Source organism: Ceratotherium simum, chromosome 4 (genome assembly GCF_057802395.1).
Source record: "Ceratotherium simum simum isolate JZ-2026a chromosome 4, ASM5780239v1, whole genome shotgun sequence".
Taxonomy (NCBI): Eukaryota; Metazoa; Chordata; class Mammalia; order Perissodactyla; family Rhinocerotidae; genus Ceratotherium; species Ceratotherium simum.
The window spans coordinates 73,400,417-73,420,296 of NC_141903.1; the positions used below are offsets into that span (position 1 = coordinate 73,400,417).

General features: G+C 36.8%; 1 protein-coding gene across 1 annotated transcript in view; it reads left to right on the forward strand.

Annotated features, from left to right (window-relative positions):
• SPATA9 (spermatogenesis associated 9) overlaps window positions 1-19,880 on the forward strand; it is a 29,871-nt gene that overhangs the window by 9,333 nt on the left and 658 nt on the right. The window contains 2 exon segments of the mRNA XM_087430016.1: window positions 5,330-5,557; window positions 15,269-15,364. Of these exon segments, the coding sequence (XP_087286142.1) occupies window positions 5,330-5,557; window positions 15,269-15,364 (324 nt within the window).

Consider the following 19,880-nt stretch of genomic DNA (forward strand, 5'->3'; position numbering starts at 1 on the left):
GCCCCAGTAGATAGTTGTATGTCATAGGTTCACATCCTTCTAGTTGCTGTACGTGGGACTCGGCCTCGCGTTGGACGGAGAAGTGGTGCCTCGGGGCGCTCCCGGGATCCGAACCCGGGCCGCCAGCATCAGAGCGCGCGCACCCAACCGCCAAGCCACAGAGCCGGCCCACCTAGACTCTTTTTAAAAGGTCAGATTGTAAATGCTGCAAATTTTATTATTTCTGGGATGGTCCATAGTTCCCAAACATACTGAAAGGAATGGCTTTATTAATTGGGTTGTATTTTAAATCTCTAAATTTTGTGATTAGTATTTAAATTTTTTTTTTTTTAATTTTAGGCATTATTTATTTGAGAAAAGGCCATCTTGCTGGCCTGAAGGCAAAAAAAAAAAAAAAAAAAGATTTGATGGGAGCAATGGTGGACTTTTTAGAGAGGAATATATGCAGAATACTGGTTATTAAATAGTTCTTCATGGCTAAAGATTTTGAAGGAAATTTTTTTTCTGGGTCTGTGGAAAATTAATTTTAGAATCTTGGCGTTGAGGTCATGACTTCTGAGGTCATGTACTTTCCACTCCCTCCCTCTCAACCAGCCCAGACCCCAATACTTTCCTCAGTATCCACTTCCTTTAGTAAAAAGTAAAGTTTTAAGGTTTACACTTACAAATTGCAAATGATTTCCATATGAGAACTTTAAAATATTAAACCATGAAATTTGAACAAATGAAAAATGCGTACTACAATTGAGGAATTAAAAAAATTTAATTCAGGTGATTTTTACTGGAATGAGAGAAATCATTTGTGCTAAGTAGGATCAGTTTTTGTGGGTTTTAGTTATGAAAGGTGATTATGTGTTTTATTCTATAATTATCTTGCACTTAACTGTGTATTACAAAATAGGGAATTGTAGAGAGAACATACTAGAATCCATGCAAAAATTTGGATTTTTACATCTGTAGTGTAATTTTCTGAATTCTCTATGCATTTTTTTGTAAACATGTGGGACAACAACTGGTGGGGATGCAGCGATGACATCTGGCAATTACTTGTGTTGGTATTAGGGTTTCTAAGTATAATGAGAGTAAGATTGCAACTAGAGTGTTCTATAATTATATTTTTGTCTTTGCTGAGTTGTTTCTTGTGGGGCACTATCATTATTGTGGAAGTTACAGAGCACATTGTACACTGAAAACTTTCTGGGTGGTTTCTAAATATTTGGTATATTTCTCTGATATTTCTCAATATTAACTTGTTATATTTTTCTGATATTCTTCATTCGTTCATTTTAACATATATTTATCGAGAACCTATTATGTGCCAGACACTATTCTGGGCACTGGGGAAAGATCAGTGAGCCAAATGGATAGAAAATACTGCTGTTATAGAACCTACATCCTAGTCAAGTAGAAAAACAATAAACAAAGAAGATAAACTACATATTATGTTAATGGTAGGTCTTGAGCAGAGAAGGGATATAAAGTAGGGGTAGGGATAGGGAGACCAGTTGACAATTAGAGTCGGGGACCAAGAGGGTGAGAAAGTGATTCTTGAGTTGCCTTGAAGGAAGTGAGGGAGCAAACCTTGGCATCCTTGAGGAATCAAATGGCATAGCTAGTGCAGGGTCCCTGAGGTAAGAGTATACCTATCAAGTTTGACAAATAGTGAGGAGCGAAAGGGAGAGAAAAAGATGACAAGACCAGAGAGGTAAAGAGGAGACCACCTTTGTGGAGCCTTGTCGACCATTGTGTGTACTCTGGCTTTTACACTGAGCGCACCGGGAAGCCACCGAAGCGGTTGAGCAGAAAAGTAAGATATGATCTGACATAAGTTTTAATTGTATCTCTCTGGCTGCTGTGTTGAGGAACAGAATGAAAACAGGCAGAAGTGAAGCAGGGAGACCATTGAGGAGGCTAATTTACTAGTCTGGAGAAGAGATGGTGGCATATAAATGTAGTGGACTGCGTGTTGGTACTGGGGTTTGTGAGAAGTGGTCAGATTATGGGACTATTCAGGGAAAGAATTGAATGAGATTTGCTGACAGGCTGGTTTCATGGCTGTAGGGGAATAAAAAGCTGATGTAATAGAAACTGGAGTTCAGCACTAAAACTGCTGATGATAGAGAAATGGGCATGGCACTAGAAAAAAAAATAAAAAGGGATAGCAGAATATATATTCAAAGAATGGAGCTCAAATAGAGAAATCTGGAGCAGGATTCTCGAATCAATCTGATTAACTGATGCTAAGCTTCTTTTAGTAAATGGTCTTTAAGTACCTGTGTGTGTCCCTGAGGTCTTGTTGGTGGTTGGGAGTAGGAATTTCTTTTCTGACATTTGGCAATGTGCTCAGATTTTGATGATGACTAAAAGAATCATCTCAACTTGCACACTTTGCTACCAATTCCAGGCTGCTTAGGCCAAGAGTCCAAAAAAGAAAGAGGGAAAAGAAATGAAGACTTCTTAATTTGGGGTTAACATTTAAATTTACACACGTGGTTTGGTAAGAAAATATATAGCATAAATAGTATACAAATAAGAAAAGCTGTATACAAAAAGTATACAAAAAGGGGAAAACTGTTTTATTTGAAAATGTTTCTACTAGAGCTAATTTAAAAAGTAACTCACTGAAAGTAAGAGTGAATTGGAATCATCATCATAAACTGGTGACTGTTTTTTTAAAAAAGAACATCTCATTCTGCATCTAAAGGAATGGAAGTAGCCTCTCCTCTGTTGTCACCTTCGCATTCCCAGAGTCACAAAGAACCACTGAACGTGCACCCCGGTGCCTGAATTTGGTTCTAATACTATTCTTCTTAAAAGCAATAATGGTCTTCCTGGAAATAAGTTGATTCCATGTCTTGTGGCAGAGAAAATAAAGGTGGTCAGAAACATTTTGTTGTCAGAAGTATTAATTCTTTCAGAGGTATCTAGGAAAGAATCAAAAAAAGGAAAACATTTTAAAAACCATGAAGGGAAGCACAGTTGTCAAATTGTAACTATTTGAGCATTAAAGGAAAAAAAGATATTAATTATGAACAGATTGAGTTGGTTGGAAAAACCATGAATTCATGACCAGACTAAAATGAGAAAGATAACAGCAAGAATCCTAAAGCATTATTGTAATGCACACTTAAATTTCTAAAAATATTGTCTATAAAAAATGCTATATTTTGGTCAACACAAATTATGTGAAACCTACAGAAGAGTTTTGATTAACAGATTATCAATTACAAATAGGCTTATTTTTCTACAGAGATAAAAAGAAAGACAATTTTGTAAAAGAGAGGAAAGTTGAATGGATCAATCTAGTATAGTGTTTGGGGGAATGAATCAAGCTTGGTCAATACAAATACATGAGTAAAGTCAGTGAATCCAGGTCAACAAGTACAGATCACCAAGATTTTGTAAAGAAACTTACAAAATAAGGAGAGAGAAACTGCAGAATGTTAATGTTTTGCAACTACAAAAATGAAGGGTCCCTAAAACAATGACTGACCACGTAGACGAGGTTTCAGTCAAGATGGAATTGCACACATCCACTCCTGTTTGCCCTGGTGATATGACCCTCACCTTATGGTTATAAATTATAATGAGAGAAAACAGAGTAAATTGTAAACAGGAGAAAAACCAAATTTATTCTAGCTGCTCCACCCTGACGAGGAGTTGGGAGGAAGAGTCACTGAAGCAAAACATAAGGTTACAAGAGAAATTGAATCTATATGTGCAGGAGCTTTGGCTACAGCAGACAACGTAGTTTCTCACCCTGGTGTATGTGCTCTGGCAACCAGGGTAGATAATAATATCAAGTGATCGCACTTGCATGTTATTTTGTTTGTTCTGCCTACCATAAAACTCCTTGTAAGGATTGCTGTGCTCTAAAGTGGCTTGGAATTGTAACAATTGAAGCAGCCCACAATTTAGATGGCATTCTCTACTGTGAGTATTGACTAGGAGGATTGAGACCACAGGAGGGCTAATGCGACTTTTCCCGTAAAGCTAACGGATTAAACCACAATAGGACACCGGGTGCTGCAGAAACACATCCTTATTGACAGGCTAAAACAGCTTTTGGTTATTGCCAATGATAAAGCTGAACAGTAAGAGAAGTATTGAACTTGGATGAAAAAAACAGCAACAATAAAATCGTTACTTCAGGATAAAAGCTGAGGCATTTTAAAGAAATATACAGCATGTTAGCTCTTAGATAAATATATGATGTTCATTGTAGACCAAAAAATCCATTTAAAAGATGTTTTGTATTTATATATTTGAACTCAATAAATAAACAGAGATTCACAGTTGTTTATTTGTGTTATTAACCAATACTTCTCCCAAGTTATATACTAAAGATCCAGAATAGCCCATAAAATTTCTTAAATGAATAATGGAAACTATACTTGTCTGCTGCCTGGAATGCAGTCTAACCACATTGTAAGTAATTTCCCTGTAGTTTACTTTCTGGTAGAGCAGAGAAGGAACTAAATGTCATGTGTTTTGGTAATGCCACAATTTTTTTTCTATCAGAATGCTCATAGAAGTTTTTAGAAGTAGAAGTTTGTTGTTGATTAGTACATAGAGTAGTTTTATTTTTCTTTAAATTGTACAAAGCATTATGTATGCTATATTTTATCATTTAAAAGTTTCGGGCCGGCCCGTGGCTTAGCGGTTAAGTGCGCGCGCTCTGATGCTGGCGGCCCGGGTTCGGATCCCGGGAGCGCCCCGAGGCACCACTTCTCCGTCCAACGCGAGGCCGGGTCCCACGTACAGCAACTAGAAGGATGTGAACCTATGACGTACAACTATCTACTGGGGCTTTGGGGGGAAAAACTGAATAAATAAAATCTTTAAAAGTTTCAAGTAATTTGTACATTAAGTGTGTATTATGTATGTATGCTATATTTTATCATTTAAAATTTTTAAAGTAAACTGGGGAAATATTTATAACAGTTTTGAATAAGAATTGTTTGAATAATTCAAACATTGAATAATATTTGAATAAGAATTTTTTACTTCTGAAGGAGCTCTTAGAAAATCATTGCAAAAAGTAAATAAACCCAGAGAGAAAAATGAAAAATTTATATTTTTAGGCTAGTAACTTAAATTCTGGATATTTATCCTAAGGAAAAAAAATCATATATTCATATAAAGATTTAAGTACATGGGGGGATCATTGAGTTGTATGGTATGTGGGATATAATGATTGGACATTGAGTTTATGCATGGGACCACATACAATATTCAGTTATGTGGTACTCAGTCTCTGCCTGAAGTAGATTTTAATAATGCACTGGAAACTCACACATCAGTCACTTTTCAAAGGCTTATTTTCCAGAAAAGAGAACCCATGCAAAAAACATCCAAAATCAGAATGGCTGTTGCTTTAGCCAAGATCAACCGAGGAACATTAATTCAAGGATTAAACAGCATATCCAGATCCTCCAAATCAGTGGCCAGACTTCTGCAGCCTCAGCTTTCTTGCAGACTTTTAGAGTTAAGGGACATATCTCATCGCCTGCTGAGGGAAGTTAATGCACCAAAGCAACCCCTCTATAATATGCAGGTAAGTGAATATTACATTTACACAAAATACGGACCCCTTTTTGAGGAACTGTTTTGAAATTGCAAGATTTGAAAAATGAAAATGTAGCACATTGAGTTGTCCTATGTGTAAAACAAGATAGTTGGATAAGAGAAATGAAGGGTTGGACCTTTCTTCAGTATAGTATATTCTCTGGTTTAAAAGAACCTGAAAGAGGAAGTAATGTGGACTTTTTTTCTACTTCGTTTTTTGATTGAACTATATGAAACTGTCCACCTCAAATGGTTCAACCTAAATATAAGCATGCAAATTACCACTTATGTCAAACCTGAAAGTAATCCTACAACAAGCCTTAACAATGATTGTGTTTTGTTCCCTTTTCCCCATAACCTTGTTATGTTTCCAAGATAATCTTTATTTGACGTAACATATTGAGTATATTTAATTATAAACTAGATTGATAGACCCATCAACATCCAGGTATATTTCAAATTACATGTTCTATGTTGTTTTATTGAGGCTCTGTTATATTTTGTTAAGGACAACAGCTCTTAAAACTTTTTCAGGACCAATTTCTTTCTTTCTAAACTTTATGGAACAGAACTCTGCGTTTTTCAAAGCGTCCTAAATGTTTGCTACAAAAGGTTCGGAATCTTGCAAGTCAGGCATCTAAACCCCAGAGTGAATCAATTTTAACTCTTTTGTTGAAAGCAGAGAAAACCTGGCTCAAACTGAGTTAAGCGAAAAAAGGAAATGTATTAGTTCATGTAGTTGAACAGTCCAGAGTTGATAAGGTTTCAGGCATAGTTGGATATAGGTACTCATATTATGCCTTCAGGATCCTGTTTCTCCCTTTCTCTCCATCTCCTGGCTCTGCTTTCTCTGTTGATTCCATTCTTAGACTGACTTTACTTTCATGGTCAAGATGATTTGCAGCTGTTCCCAGGGCTACATCCTTCCAGGTTCAGTTACAGCAGAAAAGGAGAATCCTTGACCCAACATTCCTGGCCAAGTCCTGAGACTCACTCTTAGAGAATGGCTTACCTCTAAACCAGGGAAATGGGATGCACTGATTGACTAGGACTTGACTATCTGCTTCATCCCTAGAGTGGAGGTTGGAGCCTCATCCAGACCACGTTACCTGACAATGGGGAAAGGATGAATCCTCAAACAAAAATCTGGGTTGTTTGGAGAAGATTAGAAAATGGATGATGGAGGGCTAAAATCAACAAAATATCCATTACATAGGAATCTCTCTTTAATCAAAGATTTTGGCATTTCCAGAAATCATCAGATATTTCAACTATGAATTGCCTGAGACAGCATTTATAAAGGCTCCCTTATAATACCTGATGTTTGAGAAAGTAAAAATTGGTTTGTGTTTGTTACCCACTAGATTGTCTAAGCACTATAAACCCTATTCCTGTATCTTTAGATCATCAAAAAGAAACATAGCTGAATCGCATTATCTTAAATTCACACTGAAATATCTTTCTGAATCTAATGTTTTGCCTTGATGTTTCCTTCCTGGTATTGTTAGACCCATAGTTTTTATAGAGGGTTAATATAAGAAGTGTCCTTTGAAGAATATTTCTGGATTTATTATGAAATTATCTTTAAAGACACTGTCCATTATGTTATTCAGAGTCTTTCTTTTCTGCTCCTCTTTGCTAAGTCAGAACTGTGAAGGATCTGAGATTTTACACTATTTACAAGCTTACAAGTTAGCCTGCCACGGTTATACAAATACACACACATAAACACACATTGACAGAAGACACAAGACCCTTGAGTCAGAGATGCAGATGATTATTCACAGCAAAAGCAGCAGCCAGAGCAGTATCTTGTGTCAGTTCCCTCACCTCAGTTCCCACAGGGCAATGTGATGAGAGCCAGATGGTACCTGTGCATGTAGTAAGTTGCATCACAGGAGAGGAACCCTGAAATTAGAAGACTTAGCTTTTTATAGGGATGCTGGCACATCTGCCCAGCCTCCAAGAGAGAGACAGAGAAAGCAAATGTCTCTGGAGGGGAACGAGAGGGCTTTATCTTTAGTGCCCCGTGACATGTCTTGGGAGGTACATCTCTAGATCTCACCAGAGGAGTATACTTTCTCTAGCCTCCAAAGCTGTTTGCTATTCAACCATGTTCTGTGCTCAGAAGGCCCAGTCTGTACAGGAATGAGAGACATGCATGGAGAATTGTCACCCAATACTCATGAAAATTCAGTGTCAGAAAAATATTTTTCCAGTTGAATTTGTGTTTTTTGTAATCCAATAATGAAAACTAAAAAGCACAGTGAGTTTGCGTTTTTGCCTTGACTGACAGTGAGTTTCATAGATACATTTAGAATCTAGTTGTGATAATTTATTCCAGGAACCTGAGATGAAAGAAGCAGGTCGAGGGATTAAGTGACTTGTTGAAGGTCAGTATGCTGACTGTGACTGTCTATTTTTTTTCCAATTAAGTCTTTAAATTGAGGTAACATTGGTTTATAACATTACATAAATTTCAGTACATCGTTACATTTGGACTTCGGTATAGACTACATCATGTTCACCACCCAAAGTCTAGCTGCCGTCCGTCACTGTACAAATGTGCTCTTTTACCCCTTTCACCCTTCCCCCTCTCCACTTCCCCTCTGCTAACCACCAGTCTGTTCTCTGTATCTATGTATTTATTTTTAAAATAATTTTTTTTAAAGACTTTATTTTTTATTTATTTATTTTTTTTGTGAGGAAGATCAGCCCTGAGCTAACATCCGTTGCCAGTCCTCATCTTTGCGCTGAAGAAGACTAGCCCTGGGCTAACATCTGTGCCCATCCTCTCTACTTTATATGGGATGCAGCCATAGCATGGCCTGAGCAGCGGTGCGTCGGTGCACGCCTGGGATCCAAACCTGTGAACCCCGGGCCGCTGAAGTGGAGCGAACACTCTTAACCGCTGTGCCTCTGGGCCGGCCTCTATGTGTTTATTTGTTGTTGTTGTTTTTTAACCTTCCACATACAAGTGAAATCATATGGTATTTGGCTTTCTCCATCTGACTTATTTCGCTTAGCATAATACCCTAAAGGTATGACTGTCTCTTTTGACCTCAATTCAAAATCAACACCTGTGAAATATCTTCTTCTTTGCTCTTGTTCTAATTGTCTTAGGATCTAGCTTTAATTTTTAAAATTCTTATCATAAAATATTTCAAGATATATAAAAGATAGTTTATCAGAAGTCCCACCCAGATTTAAACTGGTAGTAATATATTGCCATATTGCCTTCAGATATCCCCTTTATAAAAAGAAATATAATTAACCATCCCCCAATTCCTTTTTTTCTCTACCAAAGGTAATCATTATCCTGAAGTTGATGTGAGCATTTCCATGCATACTTTTATATTTTCACATTTGTATGCATCTATTATTCTATGTATATTTAAAATTTATATAAATGACATTATACTGTACTTATCCTTCTGAAACTTCCTTTTTCACTCAACATTTTTGATATATGTAGCTATGGTTTATTATTTTAACTTCTTTGTGGTATTCCCTTGTAGGAAAAATAATCCACAGTTTATCTATTACTGGACAGATGGACAATTTAGTTTCCAAATTTTTTGTATTACAAACAGTGCTTCAATGAACACTCTTTTAAATGACTTCTTATCCATATGTATGAGACATTCTCCAGGTGTATATCTAGAAGAGGGACGGCTGGGTCACAAGGGAGGCACACCTTCAATTTTATTAACTGTTATCAAAATGGGTACACTTTTCAGAATGGGTACACTTTTTTTTGAATCATTGTGATTCTTGAATCTGAGGATAATTTCTTCAATTCTGGAAAATTCTTAGCCATTATTTCTTTAAATATTGCCTCTTTCTCATTTTCTCTAATCTCTTCTTCTGGAATGCCTATTAAACATACTTTGGACCTTTTCATTTTATTCTTTATGTCTATTTACCTGCCTCAGATTTTCCTTTTCTTTTCGATACATCCTGAATAATTTCCTCTGATCCATCTTCTAGTTAACCAGTTCTCTCCAGCTGTATCTAATATGCTCTTTTACTTATTCAATGAATTTTAAATTTCAAACATTATAATTTCCAGAAGTTCTATTTGGTGTTTTCTCCCAAATTTCCACTTTTTTCTTTTCAAAGTATCATTTACATGTTTATTTCTTTTTTAAAAAATCTTTAATTATTTTAAACATCCTTATTTATGGTCTTTTTAAAGATTATTCTTTGAGATATGTGGGGATGCTCATCTTCCTGACTATTGTGATCTGTGTTGTATCTCACTCGTAGATCATTTCCTTTGTTGTCATTTTTTTTTTAACTGAAAGTTTTTCTTCAACAGGGGTTTTTTAAAAATAGAAATCTCATCTGGCCTTGGTGGTAGAACTGTCCCTCTTGAGGATTTTGCTTGTGCTCCAGGGGTATCAGCCGCTGGTGGAGACCAGCTTCCTTACTCTCTTCCTGGACTCGTGGGTACAGTTGTTCTAGTCCCATGTTCACTGAGACTGCAGCTCTGCAGAGGCCTAATCCTCACCTCATGTGCATCCAGGGCTCAGCTCCAGGCTCTATTAAAACTCAAGCCCCCAGCCATTATTTCAGGGTAGATAACATCCCGAGTTCTTGGGACATAAGCTCACACACTTGTCAGTCTTGTATTAAATTTTTGGAGTTTGATTTTATGTAGAATTTCTAGGTTTTTTTGTGTGAGGGGTTCCACATTAGCTCAGACTACCATGTTGCTGGAACCAGATGTCCTTCAACCTAACTTCTTACTATCTTTTACAAATTTTAATATAAGATGGTTAAATTTCATTTTGGAAGTGAATGAAGTATAATTCTACCTTTTCATTCATTCATCAAATATTTATTGAAAACCTGACTTGTAAAATCACTAGTTTAGGTACTAAGGGTTCATAGATGTCTCAGCCTTGCCCTGTGGACTGTGGGGCTGATCGGCAAGTAAGCAACGTCAGTAGAGTATAGCAAGTGCATGATCAAAGTGTGCAGAGTGTACTACGGAAGCATCAAGGAGGGGCATGTAATTCTGAAGAGTAGTCAGTGTAGGCTTTCTAGAAGATGATACTGGATCTGAGACTTGAAGGAGGAGGAATTAGCCAGATGAAGAAGTAGGAGAAGCATTCCAGGAAGAGAAGAGTGTAAATTAAGATGCTGAGGCAAGAGAGAGCATGACTTATTTGAAAATATACGTAGTTCCATGTGGCTGGAGTGAGACAAGTGGGAACAGTCCCAGGTCAGAGGTTTTGGGGTCCTTGAGGGTTGGGAGTGAGGAAGAAGCTTTACTTGAGTAATATATATTAGCTAGGGTGGAGAATCAGAATTGCCACTGAGAGGAAACTAAGTTGCAACAAGGAAGAAAACAACATATTTCAAATCTGAAAGTCTCAGTGAGGACAGAAATAGAAGTATGAATAGTGAAGACAATGGCCTTGAGAGTCAAAGGAACAACAAAGTAATGTATGAGGTGTGGTGGAGGTCAATGGATTGGCCTGTGAATGGAGTGTATCTATCCAGGCTGCCTGTGTCAAGGTGGAAGTTTGTGGTGTGCAGCAGTAAAAGGAGTGAAATCTGGAATTACTATGCAAGGGGATATGCTTTGTGGATGCTTGGAGGACATCACTTTATGTAGGAAGGTAAGCAGCCTATCTGAAGGTATGTGTCAAAGATCCTCCTCATGTGCTCTGTCTTGTCACTGATCTGAGGATGATGCATGATGGAAAGATGCACTTGTACCTAGAGCACCTTACATGGTTCTACCAAAACTCTGCTGGATAAATGTAGCTGGGAATGCCAGTCAGGCGATTACCTCCCTCAAGAACACAGAATAGAGGAGCATTTTCATTAGGACACTGACTCTAACTAGGATAGTGTTTCAGCCCTTTGGTGTGGTCTGAGATGCAGCATACAGTAATGATCTCCTCAAGATATTAGAGAATGGACGCTGTCACGGGAGTTCCCTTGACAATCTACTCAGCCTTTTTGGTTGGATGCTCACCTCTAGAGCAGGTCCTATATATCTTAGCATATTCAAAGATATTGTGCCAAATATGAATTACCCAAAGACCCAACCTATACAAGTGACCTAAAGACATTCTGATGGCTTGCTCTCACGTGAGCACAGAGAGTTGGAGTCAGGCCTTTCCAGCTGGCCATCTTGTTAAAAGAGACTTGTTTTGCACCTGGCTCTATGGGTGCTGAGTCAGGTTGCTCCTCAAACCCTTCCAGGTTCTGCAGGGCTGAGACTGTAGCGATATATGTGCTAGTTCTAAAGGGGCCTCTGGAATGGAGAACTCTGAGTAGAGAATTTCCTGGTGTTTTTCAGCATCCCCAGCACTAGTACTTACAGAATGACGCATCTGCTTAGCCTTGTAAGCTGCCTGGCTGAGTGAAGCCTGCAGCTGCTCTAGGCTGCAGTGACCTAGATAATCAGCTTGAACACTGACTTCAGCCAAGATGCGTCAGCTCCCAGACATAGTTGTTGACTTGGGCAGGCCAATGCAGGGCCACAGAACCAGGAGCTCTTCTTGTGATAGAATCTTCCTGATAGTAGCATTAGAGATGACTGTTTCTACTTTGTACAGGCACTGTGGAGTGGTGTAGGCAAGATATGGGCAAAAGTGAAGAAAACCCTCAGCCTCTAAAATGCCTGTGCCATGAGTGGATCCCAGTCAACTTATGCTCCCTCTTTCAAGATGAAGGGCAGAGGCTTATCTAAGTAAAGTTTCTTCCTCACCCCCAACCCTCTAAGGTAGATTCCAGTTTGGGGTTTAAACTGTAAACCTCACAAATATCAAGAACTTCTGTAAGTCCTTAAGGGGCCTGCCACGAGGCTACTTTGGGTGGTATAATTCAAGACCTGGGAAAAAAGGACAATTCCTAGAAGGTAGAACCTCTGGAATCTTGAAGACATACTTCTCCAGGTTGGCCAAGAGGTTGGGACATTTGAGCTTTTACAGGACCACCTGATTAAGAGCTTATTCAAGAACAAGTGTCCAAAGGAAGTTAATACTGGGATAAACGAGGTCAAATAGTTTTCTTTACTGTGGCCTGCTAGGAGTCTTTCCTGTACTTATGAGTATTATGGGCTGCTAAGCAGGGACATGGTCATGTAGCTTTCCCAAACTCATGGGAAACATTTTTCTCTGGACCTGTCTATTAACAGCAGTCAGTACTTCTTGCAACACTTATTTGTGAATCACAAGTTAGACTTTCCCTTATTACTCCCCTAATATCCCTCATCAAGGTGGTTTTGGACAACATAAACTTAGTTGGGCCTGGTAATTCTCCAACCTTCAGGTCACCTATAAGTAGATCTTTATTTTCTAAACTTTACTTGGGTGATATGTATTAGCTAGGGTGATTTATCTTATTTATTTGTGATTTACCTTATCATCAGTGAAAATAAGATGAACACAGATACTTCTTTTATGAGATCAGGCAATCAAAATTATGTGGGAGAAGTGGAACACAAAATTATGTGGGATAAATTTAAAGATCGAAATCTTTTTACTGTTGAAATATCCATGTATCTTATATGTTAATATTACCAAATTCAAAAAAGAAATATATGAGAGAAATAATATTGATACCAAGATACTTTTACATGTGCAAATAAATTAATATAACAGCAAGGTTATGATAAAATTTTTGAAATAGGCCAAGACAATCTAAATAAAGCCTCTCATTTACCAAATTTCTCCTGTTTATTTATCTGTTTTTACCATACACTATTTCTGCTCATAGCAAGCCAAAAATGAAACAGCGTGGTTTATAATATAAAAAACATATACTGCAAGTGAGTCATAAAATTGAAAAATGGCTACTTCCAGTAGCTGCATAAATTTTAGAGGAAATGTATTTACTATGGGGATGATTTGTTATGGGAATAGCAAGTATTTATTAAAAGCATTAACATGGTGAAAAAGTGACCCTTAGGCAATATACAAATTCATCATTCAGAAGCATAATGTATATCAAATATATAATTCATTTTGAAACAATCAGTTTTAATTACTTCTAGATGAAAGACAAAATCTGAAAAAGAAAGAAAGATGCAGTGAAACAGAAACAGAGAGTAATCTCTCATGCGTGCAGACACCACTTTCATTTTTATTGTATATAGCCTACCAGTTATTGAGTATGGATTCCCACTTACATCCACATATTCACAAACTCATTCATCTTTTACTCGGCTAGGAGGCATTGCGTTGGAGTGTATCTGCTTTCCTTCCTAATGTCTGCTCTCTAATTGTATGTTTGTCTCCTTTTAGCCGAATAGTGGGATTCAAAGGCATGCTATCATTTTGACTCTTGTAGCAAGAGGGAAAGAGCAGCAGCTGCTTCATTTCCTGGAAACTCTTTTCAGAAGCCAGGAACTCTGGGCAATTTTCCAGACTGACTTATGGAGAGAGTGGGCTAAAACTGCCCCTACCTATCCCTATATCTAAGAGTTGATCTGGCCTGAAAGGTAGGGAATAAGAAGGAAACCCCCTCACCCCTCCAACCCACCCCACCATCTCTTAGCTACTAGGCTAGATAGTATTCTTGGCTTCAGTATTCCATAAATCACTTAAGAGAGAAAAAGGGAAATTATGGTGGGCAATTTTGTTCTTCATTCAGTAGTGGCATCAGTAAGTAAAATGAGTAAAACATCAGTAAAAACTGAGTATACTACAACAAGCACTTAAAACAGGACTTGGTACACAGTACCATATAAATGTTTGTTCAATAAAATGTTATCACATGTTCTTCAGAAGCACCTTTTAAAATATACCATTGAGCGGATATAGCATAATTTACCTAACCATCTGCTATCAATTTCTCAGTTTTCCAATGTTAAAACTTTTAATGAATAGTTACATACTGTTCTTTCTAGTTTTTGTGCATTTTTACTGTGCCTTTACATGATTTTGTTAGTAACAGCCTATACCTTTGAAGTATTGAAGCCATGGAGTGGCTTGACTCTTACTTCAGAGGAGAATAGCTAGTTGCCACTTCAATGCTGAATGGGAAAGGAGTGTTTTTCTTAATGTCTTCATTTCATAACCTGCTCAAGGCAACAGAGGTGGCCTATAAGAGAGTACAGTTTTTAAACTGAATATATTATACAGTTATGTTTGAGGCAGGGACACCTTCTATTACCAGAAGCTAGAAACATCTGAGAGACAAATTCATTATTGTGTAAACCTCTGTGTTTCAAAAGAGCATGCTGGATATGAGCACAGAGCATTTCCTGAAGCTTAATCATCATCTAAGATTAATGCTGGCCTTCAGCAATCTCCAAGCAGGTCATTAATCTCTAGGACATGCTCAGTATTTTGACTGATGTTTGCTTAATTGAAGAGGTGAATAATTTAGTAAAGGATGATTACTTGAATTGGAACAAAGACTTTTTCTGACATGCACAGTGGCACCCCCTAGTGAGCACACTTGGTAAACGTAAAAAAGTTAAAGTTATTTAGATTTGAGAAAGCAAGGTGTTTTATAGATTTGACAGAGGTTTTGATTGGCAAAAGAAAGTATCTTTTTGTAAAAGGAGAAAAATAAACCAATATATTTTCAGAATGTAAAAAAACCCCAGATAGATCTCAAGTAGATGACTTTCTTTAGAGAGAAATATCTAAGTTCTCATTTTACGGTAACATTGTAAAATTTAACATTGAAAACTTTTGTTTTAAATAAAACCTCGTTTCTGTTTTTGCAGGTCAGAAAGTGTTCTTTGTTTGAAATCATTTCCTTTCCAGCAAAGACTGCTTTAACTAGCATAATGTATGCTTCATATGCAGCACTAATTTATTTGGTAAGTTAAGAAAATGATTAGAATCTAGAAATAAATATAATTATTTTATGTAATGTTAAAGATATACTGTATAGTCCATTCATAAACTAAGGTACTGTTGTCTTGTTACACAAAATAATTTAACATTAAAAATTTACTTTTCTGAGAAGCCATATCAATCCACCAAAAACTAATTTGCTTAAGTAACTAAAATTATTTATTTTTATAAAGTTTATTACTGTTTGGTCAAAACATTTTGGTTTTTCTTTCATTTAGCTATAGTTGTTTTCTTTCAGCCATTGAGCCATGGTTGGCTAAAGTTCAGTATTCCATTTTTTAGGTCTATCATTTTGATATTAGTATATTTTGAATTACAAGTGCTGTAATTCAAAAGTGTTCATTAAAAAGCATGACAAAAATATAAAGGATTTTCTTTTAATCCATTGCCATTTATACTTACCTTTAACTTTTTTTAAAAAAAACATAACATATAAAGTATACAGCTTGATGAACTATCACAAAATCTATTAACCTATATACCACACAGGTCAAGAAACAAAACACTACCATCATTCTAGAAGCCTTTCTTGCCTTCCTCATAATCACTAACCTCTTCTATAAAGGCAACCACTATTTGACTTCTGATGCCATAGACAGTTTTGTTTGAACTGTATATAAATGAAATCATATACTATATATTATTTTATATTTGTCTTCTTTTGCTCAACATTATCCTTGTGAGATTCACTCATTTGTTGCCTATAGCAGTAGTTTGTTGATTTTTATTGCAGTGTAGTATTCCATTGATTGAATATATTACTGTTTATCCACTCTATTATTGGACATTTAGATTATTTACAGTTTGAGCTATTGTGAATAAAGTTGCTATGAATATACTTGTACATCTGTTTTGGTGAAATTTCTGGACCACAGAATATGCACATGTTCATCTCTAGTAGATATTACCAAACATTTTTCGAGAATGGTTTTAGCAACTCATCCCAGCAGATTATATGAGTCCCAGTAGCTCTGTATCATCACTGACACTTGGTATTGTCAGTCTTTTCCATTTTAGCCATTCTTGTGGTATGTAGTATTATCACATTGCGGTTTTAATTTGCATTTCCTTGATTTAATGAGATTGAGTACCTTTTTATATATTAATTGGACATTTGGATAGCCTCTTTTGTGAATTTCTTTTAAAGTCTCTTCTCATATTTCTATTGGGAGTTGTCTATCTTTTTATTATTGATTTGTACTTTTTAAATATATTCTAGGAACCAGCCCTCTTTTGGTTACCTATTGGCAAATTTCTTTTATTCTGTGGCTTGCCTTTTTACTCTTTTAGCACTGTCTTTTAAAACAGAAGTTCTTAATTTTAATGTAGTCCAATTTATTAGTATTTTCCTTTAAGTGCTTTTTATGTCTTAATTAGGGAATCTTGATGTACACCCAAGATCATGAAACTATATCCTCTGATATATTCTAGGAACTTTATTATTTTACCTTTCACTTTGAGATTTATAATCCATCTGGAATTAGTATGAGATAAGGGTCAAATTTTTCCTCCATTAGTACCCAACTGATCCAACTCAATTTATTAGGGGAAAAAAACCACAAACTTTTCCTATTGCCCCAGAATATGTCTTTTGTCATAAATCAAGTGTCCTTTTATATGTAGGTCTGTTTATAGACTCTCTTTTCTATTCAGTTATCTATTTGTCTATTCTTGTACCAATTCAACACTGTATTATTTACAGGAGCTTTATAATAAGTCTTGATAACTGGTAGAATAAATCCTTCTTCCAATCCATGAACATGGTATATCCCTCTTTTTATTTAGGTCTTCTTTAATTTCTCTTAATTTTTATGGTTTTTTTGATAGAGGTCTTGCACATTTTTGTTATTGAAACACACAGTAATAAAGATTAACTTTTCCCCATAATTTATAGATTCAGTGCAGTCCCAGTTAAAATCTGAGCAAGTGTGTGTGTGTAGTTGACTGATTTATTCTAAAATTTATAGGGAAATGCAAAGGGTCAAGAATAGCGAAGAAATCCTTGGGAAAAAAAAAGTAAAAGAAGTTACTTTTAAACATAGTCACAGGTTTTTTCAAAAACTGAATTTATCAAATAAATATTTTGCAAGTGTTTTAAATTTTTGAGATGTGAATCTCATACAGAATTGACATTCAACTGAACTAGGATGCAAATATGCTGCAAAAAATGGGTGGGATGAATTGGTTATGGTGAAACTAAAACAAACTAGACTAAAACCAAAATTAAACTCTGATTTCTCAAAGCCTTTTGAAATCATCCTATATGATTTTTCACACTATAAACTTTCTAAGTTGGTAACATAAACAATTTTTTGGTGACCTGGTGACTGGTTATCTATGCAACCAAGGCCTAGGAGAGGTCAGGGCTGGAATTATGGTTTTGAAAACAAACAACATATATGTTGCAAGTTAATGTCCTCTGAGTGGAACCATGCCAAGTGAAAAGAGTGGAAAGTTGACAGAAATGTGAAGAACAGCAACATTTACTTAGTGAGCTGAGAAAAAATCTACAAAGGAGACAAAGATCAGAAAAGTAGGAAGAGAATCAGGAGAAACATATCAAGGAACTAGAGACTCAGGAAGTTGTGAGTGATTAAGCATCAAATACAAGCAGAAAATGTCAAGTAAAATAAAGATTTGAAAGTGTCCAGGGGCCGGCCCCGTGGTATAGCAGTTAAGTGCGCGCACTCTGCTGCTGGCGGCCCGGATTTGGATCCCGGGCCCGCACCGCTTGTCAGGCCATGCTGTGGTGGCGTCCCGTATAAAGTGGAGGAAGATGGGCATGGATGTTAGCCCAGGGCTGGTCTTCCTCAGCAAAAAGAGGAGGATTGGCATGGATGTTAGCTGAGGGCTGATCTTCCTCACAAAAAAAAAGAAAGAAAGAAAGTGTCCAATAGATCTAGTTAACTAAAGATGCTGGAGTTAACCATCTTGAGAACTATTTCAGTGGTGTGATGGGATAAGGAAGACATAAATAAGCAGGCTTGGAAGTAAAGAAATGATAAAATGGAAACCATGAATGTAGCCTCTTGTTTGATCAAGAAAAGACAGCGTCTGTTCTGTCAAGAGGGAAACAGGGCCGCAGGGATTTTTAATTTTTAAATTTTAGGATAGAAGATACTTGAGCATGTCTTAGGTTGCAGAGGAAGAGCCAGTCAAGAAGGAGAGGTTGACGAGGCAGGGAAATAGAGAGGATGCTGGGTATAGGTTAAAAGCAAAGAGCGAGATGCTGACCTTGATCAAGACCCTTCATTTTCTGAGACTGAGACAGAAGTGGTTAGAATGGGCACAGATAAAATTTTGTAGGTGAGGGAAGAAGAAATGTATCAAATATGATAGGGCTTCCCAACCTTTTTTCACAGCATGGCATATAAAGAAAATGATCATATTTGGGATAAATGGATGAAGCAGTTTGTAGCTGGAAGCGATGGGCCTCAAGGTTTATAGCTCTAGGTTTGGATATACCCAGATGCAAGTAACAAAAAATACCTGCCAGTGCCTTAATTGATAAACATACTTAAATATCTCACTTTATTAGAAGTCTGGGGTTAGGCAGTTCCCAGGTTTGTACAGTGGATCTACATGTCATCATGGCCTTTCCATCTTTCTCTTCCGCTGTCCTATTTGTTGTTTTTGGTCCTTAGATTTGTTGCCTCATGCTCAGGCATCACATCCATGTCAGTGTCCAAAGCAGGAAGGAGGGCATAGGTAGAGGCAAAAGACAGTCTTTCTTTTTGTCTAGGAAGAAAACTTTTCCAAAAATCCTTCCTGACCTCCTCCGCCGCAGACATATTTTTGCTTCATTGGTCGGAACAGGTCACGTGGCCACACACTAACTGCAGGGAAGTGAAGGAAAGCATCTGGTGTTCCCCCATTTTGTAGTGGGAGGCAGGCAAGAGAGGAGGAGGCAGGAGGTCAGGAGGAAATTGAGGCTGTTCAAGCTCAGGCCTTCAGTCTTTCCTCTGTTACCCTCTTTAGGAAAACTTTCCAAGTGTTTACAGCCTATTATGTCACCTTGAGGCATCTCTTTGGTAAAATAAGCTAGTTTAGGTCTTCTCGTATTTCATGGATTTTATTATTCTTGTTGTTTACCTTAAATACTTGGCATCATCATCATTGGTAACTTACGGAATAAGTTTAACAGATAACAGTTTTTAGTAATTCTCAATTTTTGAAGTTATTTTTCTCTATGTTTTGTTTTGACACTCTTCCTTAAAGTACTGAATGGCATTTTTTGAGGGAAAGTGGATCACGTTTGCTTAGAAGTCATTGATCTACTAGCTTACTAAATTCTTACAAAATGTTTATGCCCTTCCAATTACACACATAGGTATAAGCAAAGTCTAGGGGGAAAAAAGTAAAAACAAAAAGTCTACTTTGAGATATTAATGTTTGGGGATAAATTGCCTCTCTCAGAAAATGCTTCATTATAAATCAGAGAATAAAGATGCAAAAAAACTAATGAGTTGGGGAAAAAAG